Below are 12,665 nucleotides of genomic sequence, written 5' to 3'. Positions count from 1 at the left end.
TGCACACACACATGCACGCAGGCACAGCTCTAGGTTGCTCTGTCTTTCCTGAAAAATACACCACCTCCCCTCTCCAGTGCTGCATGTGGAGAACTGGACAAAAATGAGTCCTGCATAAACAAATCATTGGAGTGTTCTTGTTTTTTTAAATGATGTTGCACTTTGGTGTTTATATTTTTCAAGTAATCAGAAAAGAAAAAGATGCAGTGATCTTGTTATTATTAAAGGTTGCTTGGTTCCTAGGCAGAGGTTTATCAGATTTCTAAGTAAAGCAAGCTGGAGCCACTTTTTTTAATGTCAGTACAGTTTTCTTAGTGCACAGAATAAGATAGTGATCTTGTTAATCTTACAATCAAAAAGTACTCTTGATGGATTGCATACTTTTTACAAATGATGGTTCCAGTTCATGAACTTGATTGGGATTTTTTTTTTAAAGATAGAAAATGTCAGAGTGGGTGGCTGTGTCTTCTTTTCCTGCCTTTTCGTAAAGATTAATCATCCTGATGAGAAATGTTGTGACTTAAGACTTCAGGGCCAAATGTTGAGTTTATTTCCAGAAATTTTTGGTTGAGAATTACAAGGTGTTCTCTTGCAGTAAAAAGTTAGTATTTGTAGAAAGTGGGCATTTTGTTTTTATGCAATAATAATAATGACACTAACATTATTATTGGAGAAGTCGTTTATCATTTTAAAAATACATGAAATGATTAGGAATTGCATATAAAAGCAGGGAGAGATTTCAGTTCAGTCCCTCAGTCGTGTCCGACTCTTTGCAACCCCATGGACTGCAGCACGCCAGGCCTCCCTGTCCATCACCAACTCCTGGAGTTTACTCAAACTCATGTCCATTGAGTTGGTGATGCCATCCAACCATCTCATCCTCTGTTGTCCCCTTCTCCTCCCACCTTCAATCTTTCCCAGCATCAGGGTCTTTTCAAATGAGTCAGCTCTTCGCATCAGGTAGCCAAAGTATTGGAGTTTCAGCTTCAACATCAGTCCTTCCAATGAATATTCAGGACTGATTTCCTTTAGGATGGACTGGTTGGATCTCCTTGCAGTTCAAGGGACTCTCAAGAGTCTTCTCCAACACCACAGTTCAAAAGCATCAATTCTTCAGCACTCAGCTTTCTTTACAGTCCAACTCTCACATCCATCATACATGACTACTGGAAAAACCATAACCTTGACTAGATGGACCTTTGTTAGCAAAGTAATGTCTCTGCTTTTTAATATGCTGTCTAGGTTGGTCATAACTTCCCTTCCAAGGAGTAAGCATCTTTTAATTTCATGGCTGCAGGTACCATCTGCAGTGATTTTGGAGCCCAGAAAAATAAAGTCAGCCACTGTTTCCCCATCGATTTGCCATGAAGTGATGGGACCAGATCCCATGATCTTTGTTTTCTGAATGTTGAGCTTAAAGCCAACTTTTTCACTCTCCTCTTTGACTTTTCATCAAGAGGCTCTTTAGTTCTTCGCTTTCTGCCATAAGGGTGGTGTCATCTGCATATCTGAGGTTATTGATATTTCTCCCAGCAGTCTTGATTCCAGCTTGTGCTTCATCCAGCCCAGCGTTTCTCATGATGTACTCTGCATAGAAGTTAAATAAGCAGGGTGACAATATACAGCCTTGACGTACTCCTTTTCCTATTTGGAACCGAGTCTGTTGTTCCATGTCCAGTTCTAACTGTTGCTTCCTGACCTGCATACAGATTTCTCAAGAGGCAGGTCAGGTGGTCTGGTATTCCCATTTCTTTCAGAATTTTCCAGAGTTTATTGTGATCCACACAGTCAAAGGCTTTGGCATAGTCAGTAAAGCAGAAATAGATGTTTTTCTGGAACTCTCTTGCTTTTTTGATGATCCAGCAGATGTTGTCAATTTGATCTCTGGTTCCTCTGCCTTTTCTAAAACCAGTTTGAACATCTGGAAGTTCATGGTTCATGTATTGTTGAAGCCTGGCTTGGAGAATTTTGAGCATTTTTTATAAGTTAAAAGTGGGGGTTTTCTGTAGATTCAATCTGTGTCAGTAAGAAGCAGAAGGAAATTGACATGCAGGTGGGCTCTTATATCCTTCCCAGTCTTTGTCCAGGCTCTTGTGTTCTGAAACCAAGGTTATTTGAGGATCTGGGCGGTGCTATTTGTGGCACTCAGAATTTGGAATTGAATATTTTGAAAGCATTCAACTGAGCATTAAAGGAATAGACAGTAAACCAGATTTATAGTCTTTGTGCTGTTTCTGTTTTTTATGAGTGGATTTTTTAATTTCATGATGACAATGAAGTAAAACATGTTTCTTGCATTAAGGTAAAAAAGCTGCCAGCTGCCCCTGTTTTTCATGGTTCCCTTCTCAGGTAACATAATTCCGGAGGCCCAGATCCGAGAGCAGTCCCGGGCATTCAGATACCCTGAACACTGGTCACCCATGCTCTGCTCTGCGGTCAGAGGGAAGGCCCCTCAGAGCTGCTGCTGGGCGTCCTCTCCCCTCGGACCCCGCCTCTCGCAGGTCCCCCCCGAGCGGTGCTCGGGGACTAGGCCAAAGTTTCTCCAGACACAGTTCCTTCTGCATTCTGTTTCATGAAGAGCTTCACTGGCCTTTTTAGCTCCCTTAATCTCACTCTTCCACAGTTCCTTCTGCATTCTGTTTCATGAGGAGCTTCACTGGCCTTTTTAGCTCCCTTAATCTCACTCTTCGTCTGCAAGAGCAGGATTAATTCTCACGTAAGCGATCACGCGTGTTAGGAGACCGTTAGATTAGTGGTCGGTCATCCTTTGGGGCTTCCCTGGTGGCTCAGTCAGTAAGGAATCTGCCTTTGGTGCAGGGGACACGGACTGGATCCCTGGGTTGGGAAGATCCTCTGCAGAAGGGAATGGCAATCCACTCCAGTGTTCTTGCCTGAAGAATCCCATGGACAGAAGAGCCTGGTGAGCCACAGTCCACGGGCTTGCAGAGTCGGACACGACTGAGCCACTAACTCACTTCTTCCCCTTTCATCCTTTAAAACTGGAATGATTCTTTTACAGTTTTGTTTGATGAAAATAGCTCTCTGAAGTAATTAAGGAAATGAATTTCTTTCTGTTTTTCATGCAGAAAGATGCTCAGAGAGAGGGAAGTTAACAAAGCAGGCCTCTCAGGCTGAGTCCAAAGTGCCAGCTGTTCTGGCATCATGCCTGTGCTAAAATAAAGGACAAAATCATTTCTATGAGGAGACACCAGAGGAATAGGATCAGACGCTGGTTGCTTAAATGTATATCATTTTGAACTTCATAAAACAGCATTAAATAATAAACACGAAACTTGTCAGCATTTCCAAACCATCTTTCGCTGCAAGACACTCCTTTAGCATGAGCCCCGTTGGAGGCCTTCGTTGGGCTGTGCTGTGGAGCCCTGCGTGCCTGTGCGTGTCCACGTGCGGTGCCAGCGCCTCCCAGTCTTAAGTGTTGGAAATGTTTTTTATCATGCATTTTTTTTTCCTTATTGTAAAAGTAAGACCTCTGACTTCCCTGGTGATCCAGTGGTTAAGAACCCACCTGCCAGTGCAGGGACACAGGTTGAATCCCTGGTCTGGAACATTCCACGTGCCTCAGGGCAGCTAAGCCCATGCACCACAACTGCTGAAGCCGGAACGCTCTGGAGCCCATGCTGTGCAATATGAGGAGCCGCGGCGAGAAGCCCGCGCAGCGTAACTGGAGACGGCCCGCCCAACAGGGAAAGTCAGCACGGCCAAAAATAATTGATTTTTTTTTTTAATTAAGATCTAATCATTTTTTAAAAGGAGAAATACTGAAAAATCTAAAAAAGTTTTTTTTTAATCACCTGTAATCCACCAAATATAAACACTCTTATTTTAAAATAGTAATTAGTATCTTACATAGACCCGTGTCTATATATGTCATTAAAATAGGAAACAATTTTCTGAATTCAGTTTATAATGAATATATCTTTTTCTATTGGCTATTCTGTTGTGAGCACTTTTCCATTTTTATAAATGTGAGTTTTATGGCTTTACAGTATTTGTTACTGTTGGATGGGCCATTGTAACATTCCTGTTTTCCCTTTTCCCTGCTGGGACCTTCGGGCGGCTTTGTGGCTGTCACAGAGGGGGTGCCGGCCACGTCGCCCCCTCCCTCCCTCCTCAGTAAACTCCTGGACCTTCGGGCGACATTGTGGCTGTCACTGAGAGGGGTGCCGGCCACGTCGCCCCCTCCCTCCCTCACAGTAAACTCCTGGACCTTCGGGTGACTTTGTGGCTGTCACAGAGGGGGTGCCGGCCACGTCGCCCCCTCCCTCCCTCCTCAGTAAACTCCTGGACCTTCGGGTGACTTTGTGGCTGTCACAGAGGGGGTGCCGGCCACGTCGCCCCCTCCCTCCCTCACAGTAAACTCCTGGACCTTCAGGTGACTTTGTGGCTGTCACTGAGAGGGGTGCCGGCCACGTCGCCCCCTCCCTCCCTCACAGTAAACTCCTGGACCTTCGGGCGACTTTGTGGCTGTCACAGAGGGGGTGCCGGCCACGTCGCCCCCTCCCTCCCTCACAGTAAACTCCTGGACGTGAGCTGCTGCTGCAGAGGCCCCTCCCGGCAGACCCTGCCTGCCAGGTGCTGCTCAGAAGCTGCGCCCTTGCAGTTGGCCGTCACTGCCGATTAGTTCGCATTTGATAGCAAACATCCCCTTGTGGTGTTTTCTTTTGCATGTCTTTCCTTGCTTGGCAGGTTAACACTTTCTCATGTGCTCATTGGCGAGAACGGTCTCTTTAAAGGGGCTCAGAGGCTGCAGGCCAGTCTCTGAGCCCTTTGAGAAGGGAAAACCAGAGCTGTATGGTTAATAAACTTTGGCTTATAATTTTACTGCAGTAGCTGTAATTACATAAATCCAAAGAATGATCCTTACATATATAAAAAGCTGTTATACTCTGTGCCAGTCTTTTTAAAAGAATGATCTAATTTACAGTTTGGATAGTTGCAGATTTTTGATCTACCCAAGAATGTTATAATAGCCATTAAAGTCTAGCGTTAAATTACTTTTTTTTTTTTTTAAGTCGATGCCTAGAGAGAGATGGATGGGATGGGGCCCCCAGCCCCAACCTCTCCTATCTCCTGAGACATTCACAGGCCAGGGAGGGAAGACTCTTTTTTATACATGTATATTTATTTTTATTTATTTATTGCTTATTTGGCCGAGTCATGTCTTAGTTATGGCATGTGGAGTCTTTTAGTTGTGTGGCATTCAATTCTTGAGTGAGGTTTTCTGTGACACCTGTAAATCTCTTGCCAGTATTTCAGCATGGAGGTAGAGAAAGGACAGGTGTTTTTTTTTTTTTTTTTTTTAAGTCCAAGGAAGCTCGTTTACAGCAAGCAGTTTTAAAGATTTTTGAGTCACTTGAACCATAGGCAATGTATTTTACATATTTGATTATTTTTAGCTTAATTCTATATAATTTTTTTTGCTGTTTTTATTTATTCTAGTTAAAATTTTGTTGTTTTTTTAATACAACTGTCAAAGGTTACCCTCCATTTATAGTTACTACAAAATAGTGGCTCTGTTCTTCATCTCAGAGTCTCGTACAGTCCTTCCTTGAGCCTCTTGAGCCTGTCTTACCAAGCAGTTTGCGCGCGCGTGTGTGCACACACACACACACCCCCCCACACCCACCCCACCCCCTGCTGCCCACCGTTTTTCTATAGCGCTGGCTCAGTTAAAAGTGCTCTTTCTGTCATCTTTGAAATGAAAATAACAGGGCTTTTTTTCTGTAATTTTTTTCTTTCTCAGAAGTTTAATTTTTACAAAGTATTCTTCCCAAAAAAGTTTTTTCAATAATAAATTAGAAAATTTAAGTTGGAAGCATTAAAATAAAACAATGATTTTATGTTTCTGTAACTGTTTTGAGTGAGCTTCAGAGCCCTGTGTACACAGTAGGGAAGCAGGGCACCTGCCGTGCTAGAGTGCTCTTTATTAGCAGTGGCGAGGTAAAAGTCACGCCTTTTTGTGGGAAAGCCGGTAAGTACTGTTCAAACCTGCTTAGCTTTTACTTACATTGTTCTGCCGTTTCTTCACCCACGAGTAGACGCCCATGCATGCTCCCACTTGTCCGCTTGAGCGAGCACGGTCTCACTGGTGTGCTCCCACTGTGCTCACAGGTGAGCATGGCCTCACTCAAAGATCTGGACCAGAGGCTGTTTGAAAGCTACATTGAGCTGAAGGCAGACCCCATCGTGGGCTCCTTGGAACCTGGCATTTACGCTGGCTACTTCGACTGGAGGGACTGCCTGCCCCCGACAGGTGAGTGGTTTCAGATTACTGGTCTCCAGGTCCATGCATCCTGAGAATGAATATGGATTTGCTTTTCTTGATACATGCTTAAGATGCTTTTCTTTTTGTTCCCATTCTTTTCATATTTAACTAAGAGATTGGCTTGATTTTTAAATCTTTATTAGCTTAAACGCACTTCTTGATAGTTTGGAGTTTAGGAGACTTTAAATTATTAGTGCTTAAAATGGCTTAAAGATAACCTTAAATTCCAGAGGATAATTAAATTACACCTCAGAGTGTGTGATCATCTCAGTAATGCACACTTGCTTCCTGGGGTGCTTCTTACCTGCATAGAAGCAGTAGACTGAGTGCAGTTGTATGCAATGACCTTGCACCTTCATCAAAAAATTTACTTAAGACATTTGGTCGCTTCTATGGAAGACCCAGTTATGGTTGCCGGAGAGGTGAAAGATCCAAGGAGAAGGTATGGAAGTAAGATCATCATCATTTAGCAGAGAAAACTCAACTGTGGAAAGATGGCAGACAGTTCCAGTATTATCGTGTGACGTCAAATAAATGTCACTTAGATCACTTGGTATTGTGTGTTTTAGAAATAACTTGCTCATTGAAAGAAATACATTTTTGATTGAGCAGATACTTCTTTCTTTGTATGAAGTACCATGGAATACATAAAGCCAGGCCACCTACTAACATGTTGGTGTTGCCTGGTGTGAACATGGTTCTGTTCTTATTAGATATCAGGTCTTTGGGGCACGTGTGCCTGCACCTGTGACCTGCTGGAAAGTTGTGTTACCTTTATTCATTCAACAATTTGTTGTGATATTCTGTCATTTTTTGTTGTGTGATGCTTTTATTAGATTATTGATAGCATCATTTACTCTTTAAATATGTTTTTTTTTTATTGTTACTGTTCATGTCGTTGTTCAGTCACTAAGTCGTGTCAGACTCTTTGCAACTCCATGGACTGTAGCACGCCAGGTTTCCTGTACCTCACTATCTTCTAGAGTTTGCTCAGACTCATGTCCATTGAGTTGGTGATGCCATCCAACCGTCTTATCCTCTGTCGCCCCCTTCTCCTCTTGCCCTCAATCTTTCCTAGCATCAGGGTCTTTTCCAGTGAGTCGGCTCTTTGCATCAGGTGGCCAAAGTATTGGAGCTTCAGCTTCAGTGTCAGTCCTTCCAATGAATATTCAGGGTTGATTTCCTTTAGGATTGACTGGTTTGATCTCCTTGCCATCCAAGGGACTCTCAAGAGTCTTCTCCAGCACCACAATTTGAAAGCATCAAGTTGTTCATATTAGGGGTAATGATTCAATGATGCCAGAAGTATAAGCTGAGAATCAGAATCATTAAATTAGTAATGTTTATGTGATTGTAGGTATTTAATTCCTGAAGTTACCATCCATCATTATAGACGTTTGAGCCTTCTGCCTAAAGCTGATCATAGTTGATCTTTCTCCCATAAGGCCATTCATTGCCTTCCTAAATGCTCCTTCATATATCACCTTCCTAAAGCTCCCAAATGTTGAAATTCCCAAAGTCACCTAGCCTAAGAGTTTTGAAAAAGATTGCAGATCAAAAGTCCCAGAGGCTATTCAGATGACCTTGAGACCCAGTGATCCACCCTGGGAATTAGGTTTGTTCAGGTATACATTCTTTTCTGTGTCCAGACTGGATGACAGCTCACATCCCAGATACATCCTTTTACAGTATGTCAGATCCTATCGGAAACTTGCTTTAAATTTTTGTAGTGTCTTCAGTAAAATCTGCAGCGTGGTCAGTGCTGACCCTAACCCTACCCCATGGCCTTGCCAGCTGCCCACAGCGCACAGGGAAGACTTCCCACATCCTCCCTGCAGGGTCCTCCCTTTGCCCATGTGGTCATGAGTCCTTTGTCCTCAGGCATCTGCTTAAGTGTCAAGACTCCAGCTGTCCACTCTGCATATGTGATATGGCCACTGGAGGGTAGGCGTGGTGTTTTAGATGGAACCTATGGGAATTACATGTGTTTTATGTGCAAGATAATTATCTACGAGGGAGTATCCTGTCCATTGGTTCCCAGCACTGCCCTTTACATTGGTGGAGCGTCTTATAGCCCAGTCCATGAGTTCAGGGGTAGTGATCAGTTATCCAGGGCCGTTGATGACATGCACCTTCTGTGTAAGCTGAGTTCTGACTTCGCATGAGCAAACCTAACTCCCTGGGTGGATCACTGGTCTCAAGGGGGTCTGTCAACAGCCTCTGGAGCTTTCGATCTGCAGTCTTTTTCAAAACTCTTGTGCTAGGTGACTTTGGGAATTTCAACATTTGGGAGCTTTAGGAAGGTAATATAGTGTCATATGCCACAGTTCATGTTACATCCCAGTAGCGATTGCGGCAGGGAAATGGGTGAAATTAGATTAGGAGAGATACCAAGACCCTTATCAGTTCAGGTGACATGTGCCACCATGAAGGTTTATTGGGAGTTTGCACATTCACAAACAAATGATTTGGGCCCTGCTGTACCGAACTCTTGTACCAACAGTTAACTAATCCCTGGTTCACAAATAAAGGACTTGGTGTACAGCAGGCCCTGCACACATGTGTCCACATGCACACTCACGCACACACTAAGTGTTTTAACTCCTTGCAGTTTCAGTCATTTGTGTGCCTGTAATGCATGTGCCTCATGTATACTTAGCTCTTAATACTTACTCAGTTCAATTCAGTCGCTCAGTCGTGTCCGACTCTTTGCGACCCCATGAACCACAGCACGCCAGGCCTCCCTGTCCACCACCAACTCCTGGAGTTTACTCAAACTCATGTCCATCGAGTCGGTGATGTCATCCAACCATCTCATCCTCTGTTGTCCCCTTCTCCTCCTGCCCTCAGTCTTTCCCAGCATCAGGGTCTTTTCAGATGAGTCAGCTCTTCACATCAGGTGGCCAAAGTACTGGAGTTTCAGCTTCAGCATCAGTCCTTCCAATGAACACCCAGGACTAATCTCCTCTAGGATGGACTGGTTGGATCTCCTTGCAGTCCAAGGGACTCTCAAGAGTCTTCTCCAACACCACAGTTCAAAAGCATCAATTCTTCGGCACTCGGCTTTCTTTATAGTCCAACTCTCACATCCATACATGACTACTGGAAAAACCATAGCCTTGACTAGATGGACCTTTGTTGGCAAAGTAATGTTTCTGCTTTTTAATATGCTGTCTAGGTTGGTCATAACTTTCCTTCCAAAGAGTAAGCATCTTTTAATTTCATGGCTGCAGTCACCATCTGCAGTGATTTTGGAGCCCAGAAATACAAAGTCAGCCACGGTTTCCACTGTTTCTCCATCTATTTGCCATGAAGTGATGGGACCGAATGCCATGATCTTTGTTTTCTGAATGTTGAGCTTTAAGCCAACTTATTACAATTTCCTAAATTTCAGCTGTCTTAAGACAAATCCTCGTTCCCTCCGGAGGGTGGGGGAGAGGTGGCCAGGACATCAGGCTCAGAACCCCTTGAGCTCCTGTCACTCTGACTACTCACAGCCTGACAGGTTCCACTTTACAGTCCAGCATGAAATAGCTGTCTGGGCAGTGCTTCAGAGATTCCACCTGAGGCCCCTGTGTCCTCTCATGTCTTTCTCACGTCTCCAGCCATCCTGGGGTCCATGGACGTGCTGGCCTTGGTGCTCTGTGGGGTGCTCCCAGGGCTAGTCCCACCCTTGCGAGAGATGCCCCTTCGCTCATGGGCACGGCTCCCGCTTATCCTGCTCCTGGTTCCTCCCACGCCGCCTCCAGGCGGCCAGGGCCTCTCCTGGTTCCCGGGCCCCACCTGTGCACCAAGCTCCAGTCGTGCAGTGGGAATTCATAGTTCTCAGTCTCAGCAAACGTGGGTCATGCCTTAGTTTATCTTTCGAGTATTTGCTCTGTGCTTTGGCAGTGATTTTTCTCAGTTGTTTTTTGATAGAAAAGTAAATCGTGTGATGTTCTAGTTTCCATTAATCTTGTTCACTTTTTAACAAATAGTACACAGTGGATGTTGGTATTTGTTTAATTGAGGTGAGCATTTTAGCGCTTGTGCCCTGTGGAAGCTATGTGCAATCCCTCAGTCGTAAGTAACTGCATTTGATTTAAACATGAGTGTCAGGGATACCTGACATGAGCGTGTTTCTGCATGGCATCTCTGTGCACAACATAACCTGCTGTTCAGGGACGGTTGAGGTGCATCTTGCTCAGTCCCTGTGAGGACTCAGGAGGGCAAGGGGGCGGGGCGGGCATCGCCAGGCTCTTTGGGTCTCCCCCTGCTGCCAGGCGTGGCCTGACTCCGTGTCCAGGTCTGGGTCCTTCTCTGCCCCTCGCATCCTCCCAGCCCACAGTGTGAGTGATGATGGATGCAGAGTGACATCGTGGTTACCCGGGGAGCTTTTTGTGCAAATTGAGGTGCTGCTGACCATGTGTCACGGAGGCCCGTGGTGCTTTCTTTCAGGTTAGCATCCTCTCCTCAGCATGTGCACACAGCACTGCCCCATCTGCCATTCACGTGCCATTCCTCGGGTGCCAAAACCTCTTAGAAATTGTCGGTGTCGGTTTCACTTTTCTAAGCTGTATCTAGTTCTGTTCTCAGTGTGGTTTTGACTGGATCCCCAGCTGAACCTCAGTCTCTCATAGTCATAGAGCAACTTTTCGTCTCTTTAAAGTTGACTGAAGTTTTGAGACCAAGCTGAGCAGCCACAGTAGTTTGACTTTAGCTCTCCAAAAGAATTTCAGTCACCTTAGTATCATCTTTAGAATTTTCATCTCCAACTTCACTTTTCATTTCAGAGCTGAATTTTGCAAATCATATAGCTACCTGTGTATTGCTGTAGTTAGAAATAAATTTAAAAAAAAGAAATTTAGTTTCTGACACTGTAGTAATTTTTTTTTAAAAAATCCAGTTGATCACCTCTTTAATTTATCAGGAAAGATTATTCTGGTTAGTTCTGAGTCACTTAACTGACTGTGTCATTATTCTGTTATCCTCAGTTATTAAGGGCTCTGAGTATTTGCATTTGATAAGTTTTAGCTCAGTTAAAAATAATCTCATTTACAAATACACTTGAAAGTTTAAATCTTAAAAACGTATTAAATAATAAAAGTAATCTTTCTTTAAATTTTCACTTAAATATTTGTTTTCTATCTAGAACATGTATGTTTACATACATTCGTAAAGGTAAAAGATTAATTTAAAATCAACCATTTTTTAATAAGTACTTAACTGATTTTTACCTCAAAATGCTTTCCTATTAACTGTAGTCGTTGGAAGTATCGGGGGAGGGAAGACATCTGTGTGGTGGATGCTGTGAGTGTCGGGGGCCAGGTGGATGGAGGGTGCAGCCGGCTCATGTGGGATTCGGGGTGCTTCCCTCGGTCACCGTGGATCCGGCATGCGAAGGCTGAGACCAGCCTGCAGTCTTCATCCTGGCTGATCGCCTGTTCCTGCTTGTAAATGCATTTCCACTGCCATGTGAAGAGTATCTTGATTGCCTGTTGTATGTCTCTTTTTTCCTCAACACTTTTCTTATACTCTTTTGTGATTTAGCCACATCCTTGTATTCCAGTGAGCTAATTGCACTTACCTCAAGTGAAGAACACTGGGGTGGTGGGCAGGCTGCCTGCCATTTGTCTCATCAAGTCAACACCTCCATGGAAACACCCATCTCAGTCCTTGTTAAACTGTGCGCACCCCCAGGGAGAATCCTCCCCTGGAGCGCGTGGGGAGGGTTACTAAGTGCTAAGACAGCTCCTCGGATCCTCCTAAGAGAGGAGTGGTTGTGTCCCGCGTCGGAGGGACTCTCATCCATCGCTGCCTCAGCTTGCACGCAGGAAAGGCAGGAAACGCCATTAGAATCTCTGGGCCCCGGGAACTGGTGAAGGACAGCCCTCTCTCCCGATCTCACATCAATCGCAGGAAAAGACACAGGCACCAGCAGGCAGGGAAGTGGGGTCTGAGCAAGCCTGGTAGGATAAGACACAGGCTCCGGGCAGGTGGGGAAGTGGGTGCTGCAGGGTCCGAGCAAGCCCCACTCTCACCAGCTCCTCCTGCAAATAGCTGCTCCGCCCTGTCGCTGCCTCCCATGGGCCGGGTGGGGAGCGGAGAAGGGGACAGAGCCCGTGCACTGCCATCCCCCCAGAGGTAGACGAAGGCTCTCCTCCCTCCCGCGGGGAAGCCCCACTCGGAACCCAGCAGTGCCAGGAGATACCATTCTCCTTAAACCCAGTCTACAGCCAGGGCTGGCTCCAGGTGTGCAGGCAAAAGATAAGAGCTGAGTTGAGCAAATAAAAAGTTTGTTTTGTCCCATTAATAAAGAAGAGGAGTTATTTCAGCATCCAAATATTAGTTCTGTTTTTTATAAAATACCCCAGCCGGCCATTCAAGGGTCAGTTCAGCA

The 12,665-nt window shown here is 44.9% G+C and overlaps 1 protein-coding gene across 3 annotated transcripts in view; it reads left to right on the top strand.

Annotated features, from left to right (window-relative positions):
- Positions 1-12,665, top strand: part of EXOC2 (exocyst complex component 2) — a 118,486-nt gene that overhangs the window by 80,431 nt on the left and 25,390 nt on the right. For all 3 annotated transcript variants that reach the window (XM_070464149.1, XM_020884222.2, XM_070464151.1), the window contains exon 23: positions 6,133-6,274. In XM_070464149.1, coding sequence (XP_070320250.1) covers positions 6,133-6,274 — 142 coding nt within the window. The remainder of the gene's footprint in view (positions 1-6,132; positions 6,275-12,665) is intronic.

Source organism: Odocoileus virginianus, unplaced genomic scaffold (genome assembly GCF_023699985.2).
Source record: "Odocoileus virginianus isolate 20LAN1187 ecotype Illinois unplaced genomic scaffold, Ovbor_1.2 Unplaced_Contig_19, whole genome shotgun sequence".
NCBI lineage: Eukaryota > Metazoa > Chordata > Mammalia > Artiodactyla > Cervidae > Odocoileus > Odocoileus virginianus.
The sequence above is the reverse complement of the archived record's forward strand: the minus strand, read 5'-3'. Positions and strand labels throughout refer to the sequence as shown.